This window comes from Cucumis melo, chromosome 11 (genome assembly GCF_025177605.1).
Source record: "Cucumis melo cultivar AY chromosome 11, USDA_Cmelo_AY_1.0, whole genome shotgun sequence".
NCBI classification, from domain to species: domain Eukaryota; kingdom Viridiplantae; phylum Streptophyta; class Magnoliopsida; order Cucurbitales; family Cucurbitaceae; genus Cucumis; species Cucumis melo.
In genome coordinates, this window is record NC_066867.1 from 23,964,655 (window position 1) to 23,981,834 (window position 17,180).

At 33.7% G+C, this 17,180-nt stretch overlaps 3 protein-coding genes across 3 annotated transcripts; all 3 read left to right on the forward strand.

Moving 5' to 3' along the window:
* Nucleotides 1–1,305: 1,305 nt before the first annotated feature.
* On the forward strand, nucleotides 1,306–1,824 carry LOC103496391 (pectinesterase inhibitor-like). The gene has a single exon (XM_008458226.3). The coding sequence runs from the start codon at nucleotides 1,306–1,308 to the stop codon at nucleotides 1,822–1,824; it is 519 nt and encodes a 172-aa protein (XP_008456448.3).
* Nucleotides 1,825–12,596: 10,772 nt separating this feature from the next.
* On the forward strand, nucleotides 12,597–13,262 carry LOC127143945 (uncharacterized mitochondrial protein AtMg00810-like). Its single transcript, XM_051079250.1, has one exon. It carries the CDS (start codon nucleotides 12,597–12,599, stop codon nucleotides 13,260–13,262), a length of 666 nt encoding a protein of 221 aa, XP_050935207.1.
* A 1,419-nt stretch (nucleotides 13,263–14,681) lies between these two features.
* LOC127143946 (uncharacterized) lies at nucleotides 14,682–15,473 on the forward strand. Its single transcript, XM_051079251.1, has one exon. It carries the CDS (start codon nucleotides 14,682–14,684, stop codon nucleotides 15,471–15,473), a length of 792 nt encoding a protein of 263 aa, XP_050935208.1.
* Nucleotides 15,474–17,180: the final 1,707 nt, after the last annotated feature.

Here is a 17,180-nt window from a genome sequence, read left to right on the forward strand (position 1 = left end):
GTCAAAGTCTCTAACAATGGATGTGACTAGTTGATCTTTGAGATAGGATATACACAATAGATGCCAAATTAGAAGTGGTTGCATATGCATCAAATTGGTTTATTTATTTCTCCAAATTTATATATGAAATGCACGTGTAAAAGAAAAAACAAAATAAGTACTTGCAATTACATTAGGAAAAAAAAAAAAAAAAACAATGAAATCCAAAGTTTAAAGAAAATAAACACACAAAAAAAGAAAAAGAAAAAAGATTTAATCGACTAAAAAATGTAAGTAATTGGGAAGCAATGCACTATTTAATTTCTTGCGACTTCAGACTAGCATATTAGAATAAAAAATCATTGCATTATATATATTAGAGTATTGGATTATATTAATTCAATAAACTAATTACTTAGAACAATCTTTACCACTTTGTACTAAATAGAAGAAATTCTTTTTCCTTTTTCTTCGGTTAAAAGATAATACAAGGAACATGATCAAATAAAATTTGTTACATTATCTACTTTGAAGAGTTGATGGTAACAAAATAACTTGAAATATTGTATTATATTATATATGCTAAAGAAATCCATATTTAAAATGTAATTATTTTCTCCTAAGTAACAAAACATTGATAACCAAATCTAATTATGCCTTTTGATAATTAAGAAACCAAAACTCATATTACATAGGATTGTGCATGGTTTAAATGAAATGATTAAGACAATCAACACATTTGTACATCTTTGATTGTCTCCCGAATTTAAAACTTTACTTTTTTTTTTTTTTTATGTTTCATTATTTTAAAAAACACACCATTTAAATTTATTTTCTTAAATAAAATCCATAAAATTGTTGAATAGTTAGACTTAATTCAAACATTTTATCTCTAAAGTAGACTATACTTGATGTCTTAACCATTTCACTACTTTGTAACTTGATGGGTACACTTACACTTTACACCAAGTTTGTGGCATCATATATGGTGATAAAGTTCAAATTTTAACATCTTAACGGCATCTTTTCAATTTTTTTTAACATCTTAGTTGTAATATATCAAAAAAAAAAAAAAAAAAAAAGACAACGTGATTATTCATGAGTTGATTTTGGTTAACTTTTTGAAGATAAAAATAACAAAAGAACAAAATAAAACAAACACAAGACTAAAATAGGCTATTTAATTATGTAATTACAACTTTCCTTTCTCCTTCGAAAGAAAAAAAACCCCATTTCTCTAAATTTCATCTCTGTATATATATATGTATTGATGAAATGACCCATATCAATAAGGACACAATATTGGCAAACAACAAAGAAATTAAAATGGCCAATAACTCTCGTCTCATTATCGTCTCTCTCATTGGAGTTCTTTTGTTCACCATCATTTCAAATGCGGCATCATCTAACAATGTCGTTTCCACCATCTGTCCAAAAACCTCAAACCTGCCATTTTGTTCAAGTGTGTTGAAATCTGCTGGCACTACAGATCTAAAAGGCTTGACTATATACACCTTAAACCTTGCCCATACAAATGCTCGCAAGTCTTTAACCCTAGCCAACTCATTGGCAAAATCCACCACCAATCCTCAACTTAAGCAGCGTTATTTTTCTTGTGCTGAGAACTATGATGAAGCTGTTGGTGACATTGAAAATGCCCAAAAGAACTTGGCACTTGGTGACTTTAATGCTGTAAATATTGTAACATCCGGTGCCATGACTGAGATTAATGAATGTCAGGATAAGTTAGCACAACCATCGAAGAATACGTTGTTGCTTTTGAAAAATGGAAAGACTATAAATGATATATGCAACATTATTTTGGTTGTATCCAATCTTCTTTGAGGGCTATGTACTTGGAGATTTTTATCAATGAAGTTTAATTTTTAAAACAATAACATTACAATGCGATAGTGATTGAAATTGATTATTTTGGTTAAATTTTAGATGATAAAAAAATCAATTAATAGATAATTCTAACGAATTAAAATAACTATAGATAAAAAATCAAACTTGAAAGACATTGTCAATAATAAACTTATATTAATATATTATTCTAACAAAAGAAAAATTAATACAATTTTAATATATTTCGTAAATATTTTGATTCATTTTGTTATATTTAAAAATGCTTGTTTAAATAATTCACATAATCTCTTAAATTTACCTGAAATCGTGAGAATACCTTAAAGCTATAATTTAATATACAGATTTAAATTTATATAATATAGAGTTGCTTTTATTAATTTAAAAGTTATATTTGAAAATGAATTTAGTTTTTAAAAATAACTAATAAATGATAATTCGAGGAAAGGAGTCTCCAAGTACAGAAGCTGTTTTAGCCACAATTATGGAAATTTGTAATAAAAGGAATGATGCATTTTAAGTTTTCCGTTGAAAATAAATCAAATCATGATTCTAAAACAATAATTCTTTTATAAAAGAAGAAAAAAAAAATAATTCTAGTTTAATATCGATAAGGCGAATCAATGGTTATAAGTATTTTTCCAAAATAATATTGATCGTATATGAAACCTGAATTCAAAGAGAGCACTTTTGGAAATTGGCAAAAGTAATATTTTTTATAACCCGTAAAACTGTTTTTCTTGGTCATCATGGAATCGATCACCAAGATTTTCCTAAAATATTAAAATTTTTTAACTTATCGATTGTTTCGGGTTTTTCCAATACATCTCGATAGATATTAGACCGAGATTCTATTATTTTTAAAATCTTCTCAAATCTTATTTAATTTTTTTTATCTTTTCTGAAAAAATTATTCAAATATTACACCTAACCTTTAAAATTTTTGAAGATTTGAAAAATGGTAGAATCTCGATCTAATGTTTATTTAATAGTTTAGGAAAATCTCAGCGGTTAATTTTAGACGAGATGGATCGAGAAAAATAATTTTATGAGTTTTAAAAAAATGTACTACTTTTGAAAACGAAAACCAAAAGTATGCTACTTTTCCCAATTTCCCCTCAAACTCGTTAAATATAATGCAATAATAATTAAAAACAAATAATAATTAATACTTCTTGGTCGTTTAGTCGCATTGCTAATTCCTCTTGGTGAACATATATTAAGGTACAACCTGTTGACATAGATGGCTGCTCTAAAATGATAGGAACCTCCTGATAAGCTTCATATAGTCCAATACGACAAAGTCTATAGAGAATATGAATTTGTCTACCTTCACCAAGACATCTTCAATTTTTCCTTCAGAATGCACAATGGATTGTCAACTAACTGAAGCGCCATTTTCATTGGTTGAGCCTCCCCTATCCCTAATTTCTTAAAGATTGAGAGAGGCATCAAGTTGATACTTACTCCAAGGTCATATAATGCAAGACCTAGATCCATGGCGCCTATTGAAAAAGGTATCATAAAACTTTATGTATCCTTTATCTTCTCGGATACCCTGTTTCATATTCATTCATCCTTCGTTTGTTTGCAAGAATATCCTTCAAGAATTTCACGTACAAAGGCATTTGCTCTAACGCATTAACAAACAGGATGTTGATTTGAAGTTGGTTCAAGACATCTAGAAACTTCTTGAACTGCTGTTTGTCGCCTTTCTTCTTAAGGCGACCAGGGAAATGAAGGAAGAGGTAGTGTAGGATTGGAAGATGATGTTTTGATTCGATGCCATTCAGCGTTCTTCGTCTCGCACGATATTCTCCACTTCCTTGTTTTTTTTGTGCGTTATTGTTTTGCAAGAAAGAAGTATTATTAGTGAGAGAGATAACGAAGGGATCAGAAGTATTACTTGGAGTGTCATTATTGACATTAGAAGTAGAAGTGGAATTTCTACATTTGGAATTTGGTTCGTGGATGGTCAAATTCCTTCCACTTCTTAGTGTCACGACTTGACAATGATCCTTCCTGGATCGTCTTGCCTTGCTAGGCATTTCAGTGTTACACGGGAGGGATTCCCGTGGTCTACTTGAGAAATAGCTGACTAGCTGCCATAGTTACAACTCCAGATTTTTTATGGATGTGGCTTGGGTCTGTAAGGGACATCATGCCTCTGCATGTACTTATAGAGAAGGCTCTCCATTGATGATGAGGAGGATGGAGTAGTGGTGGTGGCTTGTTGTTGCTAGGGTGGAGAATGATGTAATCTATTATGGTGGTGCCTTTGGTAATAGCTAGGTGCTTTACCGCGTTGGTCACGATGACGATCTGTCGCCTTTGACTTTTAAGCCGATCCTCCCCACCCAAAGTTGGGGTGATTCACCTAACCTGGTCGTAAGTGTTGGAGTACGGGTTGTGCTTGATGTATGCAATTTTCTCATGATTAAATGGGCATGCATCCGTGTTATGTAGGTTATCGCGTCACATGCAACCTATTTCGTCCACCTGTTTTACTGCTTGGTATCACTACTACAAAAATTTGATTACTTGGGGTTGATACAATGTCAAGTAAATCTATACTTGATGTTTTAAAAGGCCTCAAGTAATTGACTGTCAGTATAGTCCCATTACTTAATACTAAAAAACCATAAAGTATTATATTTTCTAACATCATTTTCGTGTCAACTAAGATATCTTATTCGACACTTTTTATGTGTCAAGTAAGATATCGTACTTGATGCCTTTTACGTATCAAGTAAGATAGTATACTTGACTCTATTTACATGTACAATAAGATAGTATACTTTAACTCTATTTACATGTCAAGTAAGATGATATACTTGATTCTTTTTATATGTCAAGTAAGATAGTATATTTGACACTTTTTACATTTCTCATTTCCCATTTCCTGTATTACATTCATTAAAATAAAGACAGATTCATCAACAAAATAAACTCTCCAATCAATAATAATTTCATTCTTCAACAATAAGTCATATGTGTACATAATTACAATAACATACATAGTTTACAATAATATCATACAAGTAGTATGACTATTCATGTTTCTCCACTAACTACTCTCAATTTACAAATATAAATAAACTTATGAACAATAAGACTCTAAAATATTAAATTATGTTATGACCCTCAATAATTACATTTTTTTAGTATTAAATACTTCATGAAACCTCATAGTAAGTTTCACCAAATAATTCTTGAAGCAACAACCTACAATAGAATTTATCAAGTTTTAGCAAAAAAGAAAAACCATCTTTAAAATTTTGTAGTTTGATCATCTCAACACATACATATAAAACGATACTATGAAAGGGGTGCCCATTGAAGATGTAAATGTTGTACTAACCTTCATATTATGAGGAATCCTCCACTTACACTACAACAAATTTAGATAAACTATTAGAACAACCATCTGTCAAGTATTTAACAATGACAATATTAGGAAGTATAAAAGAAAGACAAGAACGATCATAAATGAAGTATTTAACAAGTTAAAGTACAAGAATTGTAGGTCAATGTTGACCATTAATTGTCTAAGAAAAGAAAATCAAGACATACTTGCGGCAATAGACAAGTTTGGTATTCTGTGAATCAGGAAGATCCAGAGAAACGGAAGTCAAAAGACTACAATTATCAACCTCCAAAACCTGCAAAAAAGTCTTCAAACCATTAATAAGCAATGAAGCAGGCTAATGCAATGAAGAGGTGAGTACATTTCTCGACAACCATAGAGACTACAAATTTACAGCTACCAACTAACCAACATTTAAAATTCATTTAGTTAAAAAAAAAAATGAACTCTTGTTGTGCAAGAGTATAACATCCAATAACTCTTATTAGTTAGAAAAAATCAACTAATCAAGATTTAAAATTCATTTAGCCCAAATGGTGGCAGGCCCTAAATAGAAAAAGAACACAATGTAAACATTGACGGAATTAAGGCTCTAATTAGGACAACCTCTGCTAGTTTACTGGTAATATTAGCATTACAATAGTCATACCTTTCAGGTGAATTCAAAAGCAGCTTAATTGAAGACAGAGGGCAAAACAAGTTTTAAATTAACAAATATGTAATAAAATGATTCAACAAAAAATCCTCCCCATGTAAGTTCATAAAACCTTGGCCGCAGAGCGTCTCCAATGCACCACTCAGCTTCGCCTAAGTTTTAAAGGAAATGGTTGGAACAAGCACTTAAATAAAGTAACTAAAAGAAATTCAAACAAAAATAAGGGAGGACCAACCATGAAAGTGAATCCGGTGACGGTAGCCCAGGAATCAGCGAGAGAACGGGTAAGATAAAACTTCAAAGGAGTTAGGTTTGGCACCTAAAGTTGAAATAGGTATAATTCTTAGTGAAATGGACATTCAGGTCAACAAAATCAACCAATGGAGGGACAGATAGAGTCGTCGGTGTTGGATATCTTTGCGAATGGGAGATGGTAGACATCAACGCAAAACCAAACGATGGGAGACACAGATGACAATGACGACAAGGAGAGGAGAGGGACGATCGACGAGAGACGTAGATGACCCAAAGAGACAAGGAGAGGAGATGGATGACAGGAAGGAGATGAGAGGGACAACGACGAGAAGAGTAGAGGGATGAAGAGGAGAAGGACGAAGAGGATAGAAGATGGATGACGAGGAGGAGAGGAGATGGATGACGACGAGGACAGGAGAGGGACGAAAAAGTTTACATAGACTGGTAAGGAGAGGAGAGGAGAGGAGAGATACAACAATGAACACTTAGAGAGTTCGTGAAACGAAGGGTACACACTTGGGAAGTTCACAAAACAAATAAGGGTTGAGCTGAAAAATACTTTTTTTTTTTAAGTTCATCATCTGATGCTGGAAAACAAATAAAATATATTCTTTAGTTTTCTTGATGTTTAGAAAATGTCAAGTAAAAATCAACATTACTCTTGACATTTTTTTGTGTCAAGTAAATGTTACATATACTTGACATGCATGTAACGTCAAGTAATAACTAACATAAAATAATTTACAATTTTTCATGAATACTTTGCTTTATTAACACTTTACTTGACATTTTTTCTTTAAGATAGTCAATACTTGACCTTTTTTTTTTTAATAAAAATGTCAAGTATGAAAAGTTGCAAGCGTCAAGTAAACGATATTTTGTAGTAGTGTATAAACTTTCTATGACATTAACTTGCGATAATGCATAGATTGTAGCAAGTTGTTCATTGCGATCACTTGATCTTGCAATGCCACCATTGCGTTCTATTTCCTTTTTTTCAATCTTTCCTCATCATCTTTGACGAGAACCAAAGCCATTGTCATCCCATTCTTGACTGTTGCTAGCCATAGAGTACATCGTAGATTTAATCTAGTTATAGAAGCTCTTCAGCATTCTTCCTACAAGTAATGTATCAGCCGTCTGCTGAGTATCTTTTATGAGCCCAAAATAGAACACCTCCATCAACAAGCATTCAGGAACGACGTATCTTTAATTTCTCCATCCTTTTATCTCTCTCATTGAAGTTCTTTTGTTCACCATCATTTCAAATGGTGCATTATCTAACGACGTCGTTTCCACCATCTGTCCAAAAACCTCAAACTCGTCATTTTGTTCAAGTGTGTTGGAAATATGCATGCACTACAGATCTAAAAGGCTCGGTTGTATATGCTTGAAACCTTACCCATACAAATGCTCGCTAGTCTTTAGCCCTAGTCAACTCACTGGCAAAAACCATCACCAATCCATAACTTAAGCAATGCTATTCGTCTTGTGCTGAGAGCTATGATGAAGCTGTTGGTGACACTGAAAATGCCCAAAAGGACTTGGCACTTGGTGACTTTAATGCTGTCAATATTGTAACTTCTGGTGCCATGACAGAGATTGATGACTATCATGATAAGTTCACATAGCCACTGAAGGATACGTTGTTGCTTTTGAAGAATGGCAAGACTCTAAATGATATATGTAGCATTATTTTGGTTATATCCAATTTTCTTTAAGGGTTATGTACTTGAAGATTTTTATCAATAAATAAAATGAAGTTTAATTTTGAAAACAAAAACATTAAAATGCGATGGTGATTGAAATCGATTATTTTGGTTAATTTTTAGATGATAAAAAAAATCAATTAATAGATAATTTTAACAAATGAAAATAACTGAATAAAAAATCATACTTGAAAGACATTGTCCCTACTAGCACTAATAGACTTTGTTGAAGATTTTGTCTAAAAGATTTTATGGAAATATCTTTGACTAAATATCTTTGATTAGTGAATTAATTAAAAGATAAGATATATCTTTGATTAATGAATTAATTAAAAGATGAGATATTCAAGGGATAAAAGATTTTCCATTATTTTAGGAATCTTGTTAATTTATACATATAATATATATGTGTATAAATAGGTTGGTATATTTAGGACTTGGGTGTGCGAAAAAGAAAAAGCGAAAAAGATTCATTTACAGCAGAAGGTTTTGTTTGTGAAGAACTGCTTGCTGACTACCAGAACAGAAAAGTATAATGATCTTATGACTATAAGATCATCTTGTCGATCTATGTTGAGAATATAGATATGTAATGTAAAAGACGAGACAGTGGTATGTGTGATCACTAAGATCTTTAGAGGGATTTAAAGAAGTCGTCGAAGTTATTGGTTCATGTGTTCAAGGGGAGCCTGAAGACAGACATCATGAAGAATAGTAATTCAAGCATTCAGGGGGAGCCTGGAGTCTGATGTCAAGACACATGCTATTAAGTCATATAATTGAACAGATCACTACATGCTGTATTGATGTATATTGACTTAAGTGAATATTAATAAAGATTACTTATCAGGGCTGTGCGCAGCTCCCCAGATGTAGGCAATATTGGCCAAACTGAGTTATCAAAGTTTCTTGTGTTTATCTCTTATGCTGTCCCTCTAGCTATTAGCTTGAGTATTAATTGAAGAATTAAATTGATTATCTCACATTATTTTTTCAATTGGTATTAGAGCGGGTTACTAGATCATAGAGATAATCAGAGAGGGACCATCAGTTTTGTGTCCTCTTGTACTGGATGGAAAAAATTACTCATATTGGAAACCTCGTATTTTTCATTAAAACATTAGATGGAAAAGCATGGAGAGCTCTTGTGTATGGATATGAACCTCCAATGGTTATTGTGGATGGAGTTTCAGTACCAAAACCTGAAGTTGACTGGATAGATGCTGAAGAACAAGCTTCAGTTGGGAATGCTAGAGCTATTAATGCAATTTTCAATGGTATGGATTTAAACGTGTTCAAACTAATTAATTCCTGCACTACTGCTAAAGAAGCATGGAAAATATTGGAAGTTGCATATGAAGGAACTTCTAAAGTAAAGATATCCAGACTACAGTTGATAACTTCAAAATTCGAAGCATTGAGAATGACTGAAGATGAATCTGTCTCTAAATATAACGGGAGGGTTCTGGAGATAGCTAATGATTCTCTACTACTTGGTGAAAAGATACCTGAGTCTAAAATTGTTCGCAAAGTGTTGTGTTCTTTACCAAGGAAATTTGACATGCATGAAGGTCACTACCATAGAAGAAGCCCAGGATATTACAACTTTAAAGCTTGATGAACTATTTGGATCGTTTCTTACTTTTGAAATGACTATATCAAATAGAGAAAGCAAGAAAAGTAAGGGGGTTGCTTTTACATCTTCATATGAACAGGAAACTATTGAAAATCAGTCGAATAATGAAGTGAATCAGGATGAGTCAATAGCTCACTTAACAAAACAATTCTCTAAGATGGCCAGGAAGTTCAAAAGTATGAATACTGCTGGAAAAACAGTTAAAACATGAAGATACGATGGTGAGAACTCTACAAGAAAGGTCAATGATTTTTCACAAAGAAGAAACAGTGACCATGGTAAGAAAAAGGAAGATGTAGGGAGATCCTTTAGGTGTAGAGAATGTGAGGGATTTGGTCATATCAGGTTGAATGTCCCACTTTTCTCAGAAGACAAAAGAAAAACTATTATGCTACCTTGTCTGATGAGGACTCTGATGATGATGAAGTGAATCATGGCATGAATGCTTTCACAGCATGCATAACAGATATCAGTCTTGATGATGATAGTGAGTGTGTTGTCAATGATGAAGGTGAAGATCTAACATTCGAACAACTCAAGATGCTGAGGATGGAAGACTCGAAAGCTAGAACTATTCAAAAAGAGAGAATTCAAGATTTGTTGGAAAAAAATGAACGATTGATGGGAGTCATATCATCTTTAAAAATGAAACTGAAAGAGGTCCAGAATGAGTATGATTAGACAATCAAGTCTGTGAAGATGCTAAATTCAGGCACTGACAACTTATACTCGATTCTGAACTCAGGAAAAAATGGTGTAAGTAAATATGGTCTTGGTTTTGATGCCTCCATGCAAAGTGCCAAGTCTACATCTGAAGTAAGATTTGTTCCTGCTTCAGTAAAAACTAAACAAGCTGGTACTACTGTGATTACCAACACACTTGTTAAATCTTTCAGAAGTATCTGTTATTATTATGGTCGAAAAGGTCACATTCGATCTTTTTGCTACAAATTACTAAGAGACAGGAGATATCAGTAGAAGGTAAAATTTGATAACCATTAGGATAATACTTTATTTGCCAAAGGTAACAGAAGCTTAAGAGGAATTCGTATGGTAGTGAAGACATCTGAGAATTGCAAGATTGCATTTACAACAGTTCAAACCACAAATGATGTTTGGTACTTTGACAGTGGGTGTTCAAGACATATGACAGGTAAACGATCATTCCTGACTGAATTAAACGAATGTGTTGTAGGTCATGTTACTTTTGGAGATGAAGCCAAAGGAAGAATTGTTGTAAAAGGAAATATTAATAACAATAATCTACCATGCCTAAATGATGTAAGATATGTAGATGGGCTAAAAGCAAATCTGATTAGTGTGAGTCAGTTGTGTGACCAAGGCTATAGTGTAAATTTCAGTAAAAACAGCTGTGTGGTTTTGAATGAAGACAATCAAATTCTTATGAATGGTTATAGGCAAGCGAATAATTGTTATCACTGGATTTCAAATAATTCAGATGTGTGTCATTCGACTAAAGAAGATCAAACCTGGCTTTGGCACAGGAAACTTGGACACATTAATTTAAAAAGCATAGACAGAGCCGTAAAAAATGAGGCTGTGATAGGAGTTCCAAAGATTGATGTGAATAGCAAATTTGTGTGTGGAGACTGTCAAATTGGGAAACAAACTAAAGCATCTCACAAAAGTCTAAAAGAATGTTCCACAAATAGAGTTCTTGAACTTCTACATATGGATCTTATGGGTCCAATGCAGAGTGAAAGTCTTGGTGGAAAGAAATATGTACTTGTAGCTGTAAATGACTTTTCTAGATTCACTTGGGTTCGATTTTTGAGAGGCAAGTCTGACATTCCTAAAGTTTGCATGAGCCTATGTTTGAAGTTGCAGCGAGAAAAAGGGGTAAATATTATTAGAATTAAAAGTGATCATGGCAAAGAATTAAAAAATGTAGATCTCAATAGTTTCTGTGATGCTGAAGAAATACACCATGAATACTCAGCTCCTATAACTCCTCAACATAATGGTGTGGTCGAAAGGAAAAACAGAACTTTGTAGGAGATGGCTCGAGTCCTGATACATGCTAAAAGTTTACCACTGCATTTTTGGGCAGAAGCAGTTAACACAGCTTGCCATATTCACAACAGAATTACTATTCGATCTGAAACTAATGTGACCTTATATGAGCTGTGGAAGGGTAGGAAGCCTAATGTTAAATATTTTCATATCTTCAGAAGTACATATTATATTCTTGCTGACAGAGAATATCATCAGAAGTGGGATGCAAAGTCAGAACAAGGACTATTCCTTGGATATTCCTAGAACAGCAGAGCTTACAGAGTCTTCAACAATCGAACTGAAATGGTTATGGAAATAATCAATGTTGTGGTTGATGATTATAACAATACTAGTAAGCAAATTGATGATGAGGAGGATGAAGCATCTGAGAGACTATAGCTCCAACATCTACACTTACTGTTGTACCCAAAGAGGATACTGAGGCAACTAATATAGAGTTAAGCCTCAAGTCTATATAAATAAGGGTCACTGCTGAAGGGACGTTAACAATTCCTTTGTCACATGTTCGGAAAAAATAATTCCTCAAGCTTAATTATCGGTGATCCCTCTGTTGGAATTATCACTAGAAGGAAGGACAAAGTAGATTATTTGAAAATGATAGCTAACTTGTGTTATACTTCAACTATTGAACCTACATCAGTTGAGGTTGCACTTAAAGATGAATACTGGATAAATGTCATGCAAGAAAAGTTACTACAGTTCAAGCGTAACAACGTATAGGGCAAACATCATAGGAACCAAGTGGATCTTTAAAAATAAAACTGATGAATCTGGGTGTGTAATAAGGAACAAAGCTCATTTGGTGTCCCAAGGTTATGCACAGGTAGAAGGTGTTGATTTTGATGAAACCTTTGCACCTATGGCTAGACTTGAAGCTATTCACCTTTTGCTCAGTATATCCTGTTTTCAAAAATTTAAATTGTATGAAATGGACGTTAAAAGTGCTTTTATGAATGGATACTTGAATGAAGAAGTTTATATAGCACAACCTAAAGGGTTTGTTGATTATGAATTTCCTCAGTATGTATACAAGCGTAATAAAGCTCTATATAGATTAAAGCAAGCACCTAGGCTTGGTATGAACGTTTAACAATGTATCTGGGAGAGAAAGGATATTCCAGGGGAGAAACTGACAAGACACTGTTTAATAAAACCAACACTGATCTCATTGTAGCTCAAACTTATGTTGATGATATTATCTTTGGTGGATTTCCTAAAACAATTGTTAATAACTTCATTGACATAATGAAATCAGAATTCGAAATGAGCTTAGTAGGCAAATTGTCTTGCTTTCTAGGGTTGCAGATCAAACAGAGAAGTGAAGGTATATTTATATCGCAAGAGAAGTATGCCAAGAACATAGTCAAGAAGTTTGGTCTGGATCAGTCACAATACAAAAGGACTCCAGTTGTGACACATGCTAAAATTACCAAGGATATTGTTGGTATTGCAGTAGATCATAAACTGTACAGGAGTATGATTGGAAGCCTCTTATATTTAACGACAAGCAGACCTAATATTGCCTATGCTGTTGGAATATGTGCTCGGTATCAGTCAGATTCTCATATCTCCCACTTGAATGCAGTTAAACGAATAATCAAATATGTTCACCGAACAACATATTTTGAAATTCTGTATTTCTATGATACATCTTTCGAACTGGTGGGATATTGTGATGCTGACTGGGCTGGTTCTGCTGATGATAGGAAAAGCACCTTTGGGGGATGTTTCTTTCTTGGAAATAATCTTGTTTCATGATTCAGTAAGAAAGAAAATTGTGTATCTCTTTCTACAATAGAAGCTGAGTATATAGTTACAGGGAGTGGGTGTACTCAATTGATATGGATGAAAAACATGTTGAATGAATATGAGATTATCCAAGATGTTATGACTTTATATTGTGATAATATGAGTGCTATAGATATATCAAAAAATTCAATCCAACATAGTCGAACTAAGCACATTGATACAAGACATATTTTATTAGAGAGCTCATTGAAAATAAGGTTATTACATTACAACACATTCGCTTGAACTCACAATTGGCTGGTATTTTTACTAAACCCCTTGATGCAATCACGTTTGAGCATTTACTTGCCTGTTTAGGAATTTGTAAAATATAGCTCCTTAATTAGCTAAAAAGACAGAGCGCTTTTACATGTTTCGTAATGATGGATTTGTCAGCGCCGTAATAGGGATTAACACCTATCTCTTCGGCTTGTGTGGTAGTTCTTCTTGGTAAGAGAGTATAGTTAAGAAGGCTTTAGGGTTATTTAAGCTGCACGTTTGATTCTCAGATCTTTAAGTTTCTTCATCTTCTTATGTTCAGCTGTGACTTCATTTGAAGTCTATTATCTTTAAGCAGATTCAACAATGGTGAACACTCGTAAGGGAACCTACACTAACAAGTCCTCTGAGGAAGTGCTTGAAGCTCCGAGTCCAAGAGCAGCTGTGCATGGTGTACAAGTACGTGGGCGACGATTCAAAAGCACTCTGCCCCGAAGACCATATAGAGTTCCTTCTGAGAAATCACATGCATATATTCCTAGAGGTTTGACTAAATCCTTACACGAAGAAATTGATTCTGGGAATGTTACGAAAGATGCTGAAACTGTACCAATTGCATCTGAGGCTCATTTCTCTGACATGAACTTCGATGACCTAGATGACGTTCCTTTGGCCAGATTATTGAAGAAGGTTGCTGCTCTTGATGTCGTTCCTGAAAAATCTGCTGATCCTGTTTTGTCTGTTCACTCTCAAGAGAGTTTGTCGTCTGAAGGTGTGTTCGTCCCTACCCCTGAACTTCGTCAAAGTTCTTTTATAGAACCAAGTCCATCACATTATTCTTCTCCAATTCAGTCTCCTATTCCGAACAATACTGCTTCGACTGATCCACATGCTGCTCCGGTTGATGCATCTGTTGTACCTGAAGGAGGAACTGATGCTGGATGTGAAAATTCCCCTGTTGGTAATGAAGATGTTCTTGAGCTTGTTGACACTGATGATCATAATGATGAGGTTCCTATTGATGATAATGTGGATCAGAGTGCTCAACAATAAACTCAATCAGTTCCTACAGAACCAAAGCCATCTAGGAAGAAGGTTCAGCAAAATCGGTGAAACATTACTACCAAAACTGGTAGAAAGAAAGTTTCTTTAAATATTCCATCAGTCCCAATGGATGGTATATCGTTTCATCTCGAGGAAAACGTACAGCGTTGGAAATTTTTCGTGCAACGGAGAATAGCTGACGAGGTAAATATTTCAGATAAACATCATTCGTGTGTTAGTATTATGAATCTTATTGAGAAGGCTGGGTTGTTAAAAACTATTTCAGATGTGGGCCCGTTTTATCCTCAGCTTATTAGAGAATTTATAGTTAACTTGCCAGCTGATTTTAATGAACCGAGTAGCCCAAATTATCAGACTGTTCATATTAGGGGTCTTAAATTTACAATTTCTCCTACTATGATAAATGGTTTTCTGGAAAATGCTGTTTCAATAAACTTTTCTTCATCATCTCCGTCAACTGATTTTTTGGCTTCTGTATTATCTGGAGGGACATTATCTTCTTGGCCTATTAATGGTATACCTGCAGTTGCTCTAAGTGTCAAGTATGCCATTCTGCATGAGATTGGTATTGCAATTTGGTTTCTTTCATCCCATGCTTCTAGTGTTTCTGCTGCGTTAGGCACATTCTTGTATCGCATCTGTAATAACGACAGGGTAAACGCTGGTGCATTTATATATAATCAACTGTTAAGGCATGTTGGATCATTTGGGGTCAAGCTTCCGATTGCTCTACCAAGGTTCTTTTCTTGTTTACTTTTACACTTAAATGCTGCTGTGTTAACCACCTCTGATGCACCTAGTTCTGATCCTAAGACTTTATCCCTGAGCTACAGACTCTTTCAAGGCAGTCATATGCCCGATATAGATCATGATATGCATCCTTCTCGAGGGCCTTAATTGTTTGATACGACGGATTGGGATGAAACTACTGATCGGTTCTTTGTTGATAGGGAGTTAGCTTCCAGGATTCTTAATTTCCTTAGAGGCGAGTCTTGTTTGCTATCTACTGCCATTAGTATGCTGTTTGAACGTCGTTCGGAGATTGATTCTCTTATTCGTCATCTGAAGATCTTTGCTCCATCATTCAAGTCGAGGGGACCCTAGTTCTGATTGATGTATTTTTTTCTGGTTCAAAGGGGGAGTGGTGTGCAGGCTGCTGTTATTGTTGTCAGGCTGGTTTATTGATCGTTTGAAGTTTGTTTTATGCGTTGTTTGTTTTTTAGTAACATAAGTAGTTTTGTTGTTTTTTTTATGACTGAAGTAATTGAAAATGTTCTGTTCGTGTTATGAGAAGTCAATTTTGAAAATGAATTCATCAGTTTCTTTAAGTGCTGAAGTTTGTGGTATGCGACACATTGTTATCATTCGTTAGTTTCAACAGTTGAACCAGAAAAGAAATTATTTTTAGAAAAAAAGGAGATTTTGTTGAAGATTTTGTCTAAAAGATTTTATGGGAATATCTTTGACTAAATATCTTTGATTAATGAATTAATTAAAAGATAAGATATATCTTTGATTAATGAATTAATTAAAAGATGAGATATTCAAGGGATAAAAGATTTCCCATTATTTTAGGAATCTTGTTAATTTATGCATATATATGTGTATAAATAGGTTGGTATATTGAGGACTTGAGTGTGTGAAAAAGAAAAAGCGGAAAAGATTCATTTACAGCAGAAGGTTTTATTTGTGAAGAACTGCTTGCTGACTACCGGAACAAAAAGGTATAATGATCTTATGACTATAAGATCATCTTGTCGATCTATGTTGAGAATATAGATGAGTAATGTGAAGACAAGACAATGGTATGTGTAATCACTAAGATCTTTAGAGGGATTTAAAGAAGTCGTCGAAGTTATTGGTTCATGTGTTCAGGGGGAGCCTGAAGACAGACATCATGAAGAATAGTAATTCAAGCATTCAGGGGGAGCTTGGAATCTGATGTCAAGACACATGCTATTAAGTCATATAATTGAATAGATTACTACATGCTGTATTGATGTATATTGACTTAAGTGAATATTAATAAAGATTACTGATTAGGGCTGTGCGCAGCTCCCCAGACGTAGGCAATATTGGTCGAACTGGGTTATCAGAGTTTCTTATGTTTATCTCTTATGCTGTCCCTCTAGCTATTAGCTTTAGTATTAATTCAAGGATTAAATTGATTATCTCACATTGGTTTTTCAGACTTCTATTAATAGATAACCAACAAATGAAAAATTACTAAAATTTTACTATATTTTATAAATATTTTGGTTCATTTTTTATATTTTAAAATGCTTCTTTATAAAATTCACATAGCCTTTTAAATTTACATGAAATTATAAGAATACCTTAAGCTATTCATTTAAGGGATTTTTTTTTAAAAAATATAACAAACTTGTAAAATATTTACACCATATAGAACAATTTTGAACAATTTTGAAAACAAAAAAAGACCACAGGCCTACAATGAAAAATACCAAAAATGCCCCAATCAAGGCGCGATTAATCATGACGTAGTCTGGTAAAATTGTACTATCGTGGCACGTGGGGAGAATATTTTTTTAAGATGAAGAATAACCAGACACTCGCTTCAGTGGTCAGCTGGAGTGAAATTTC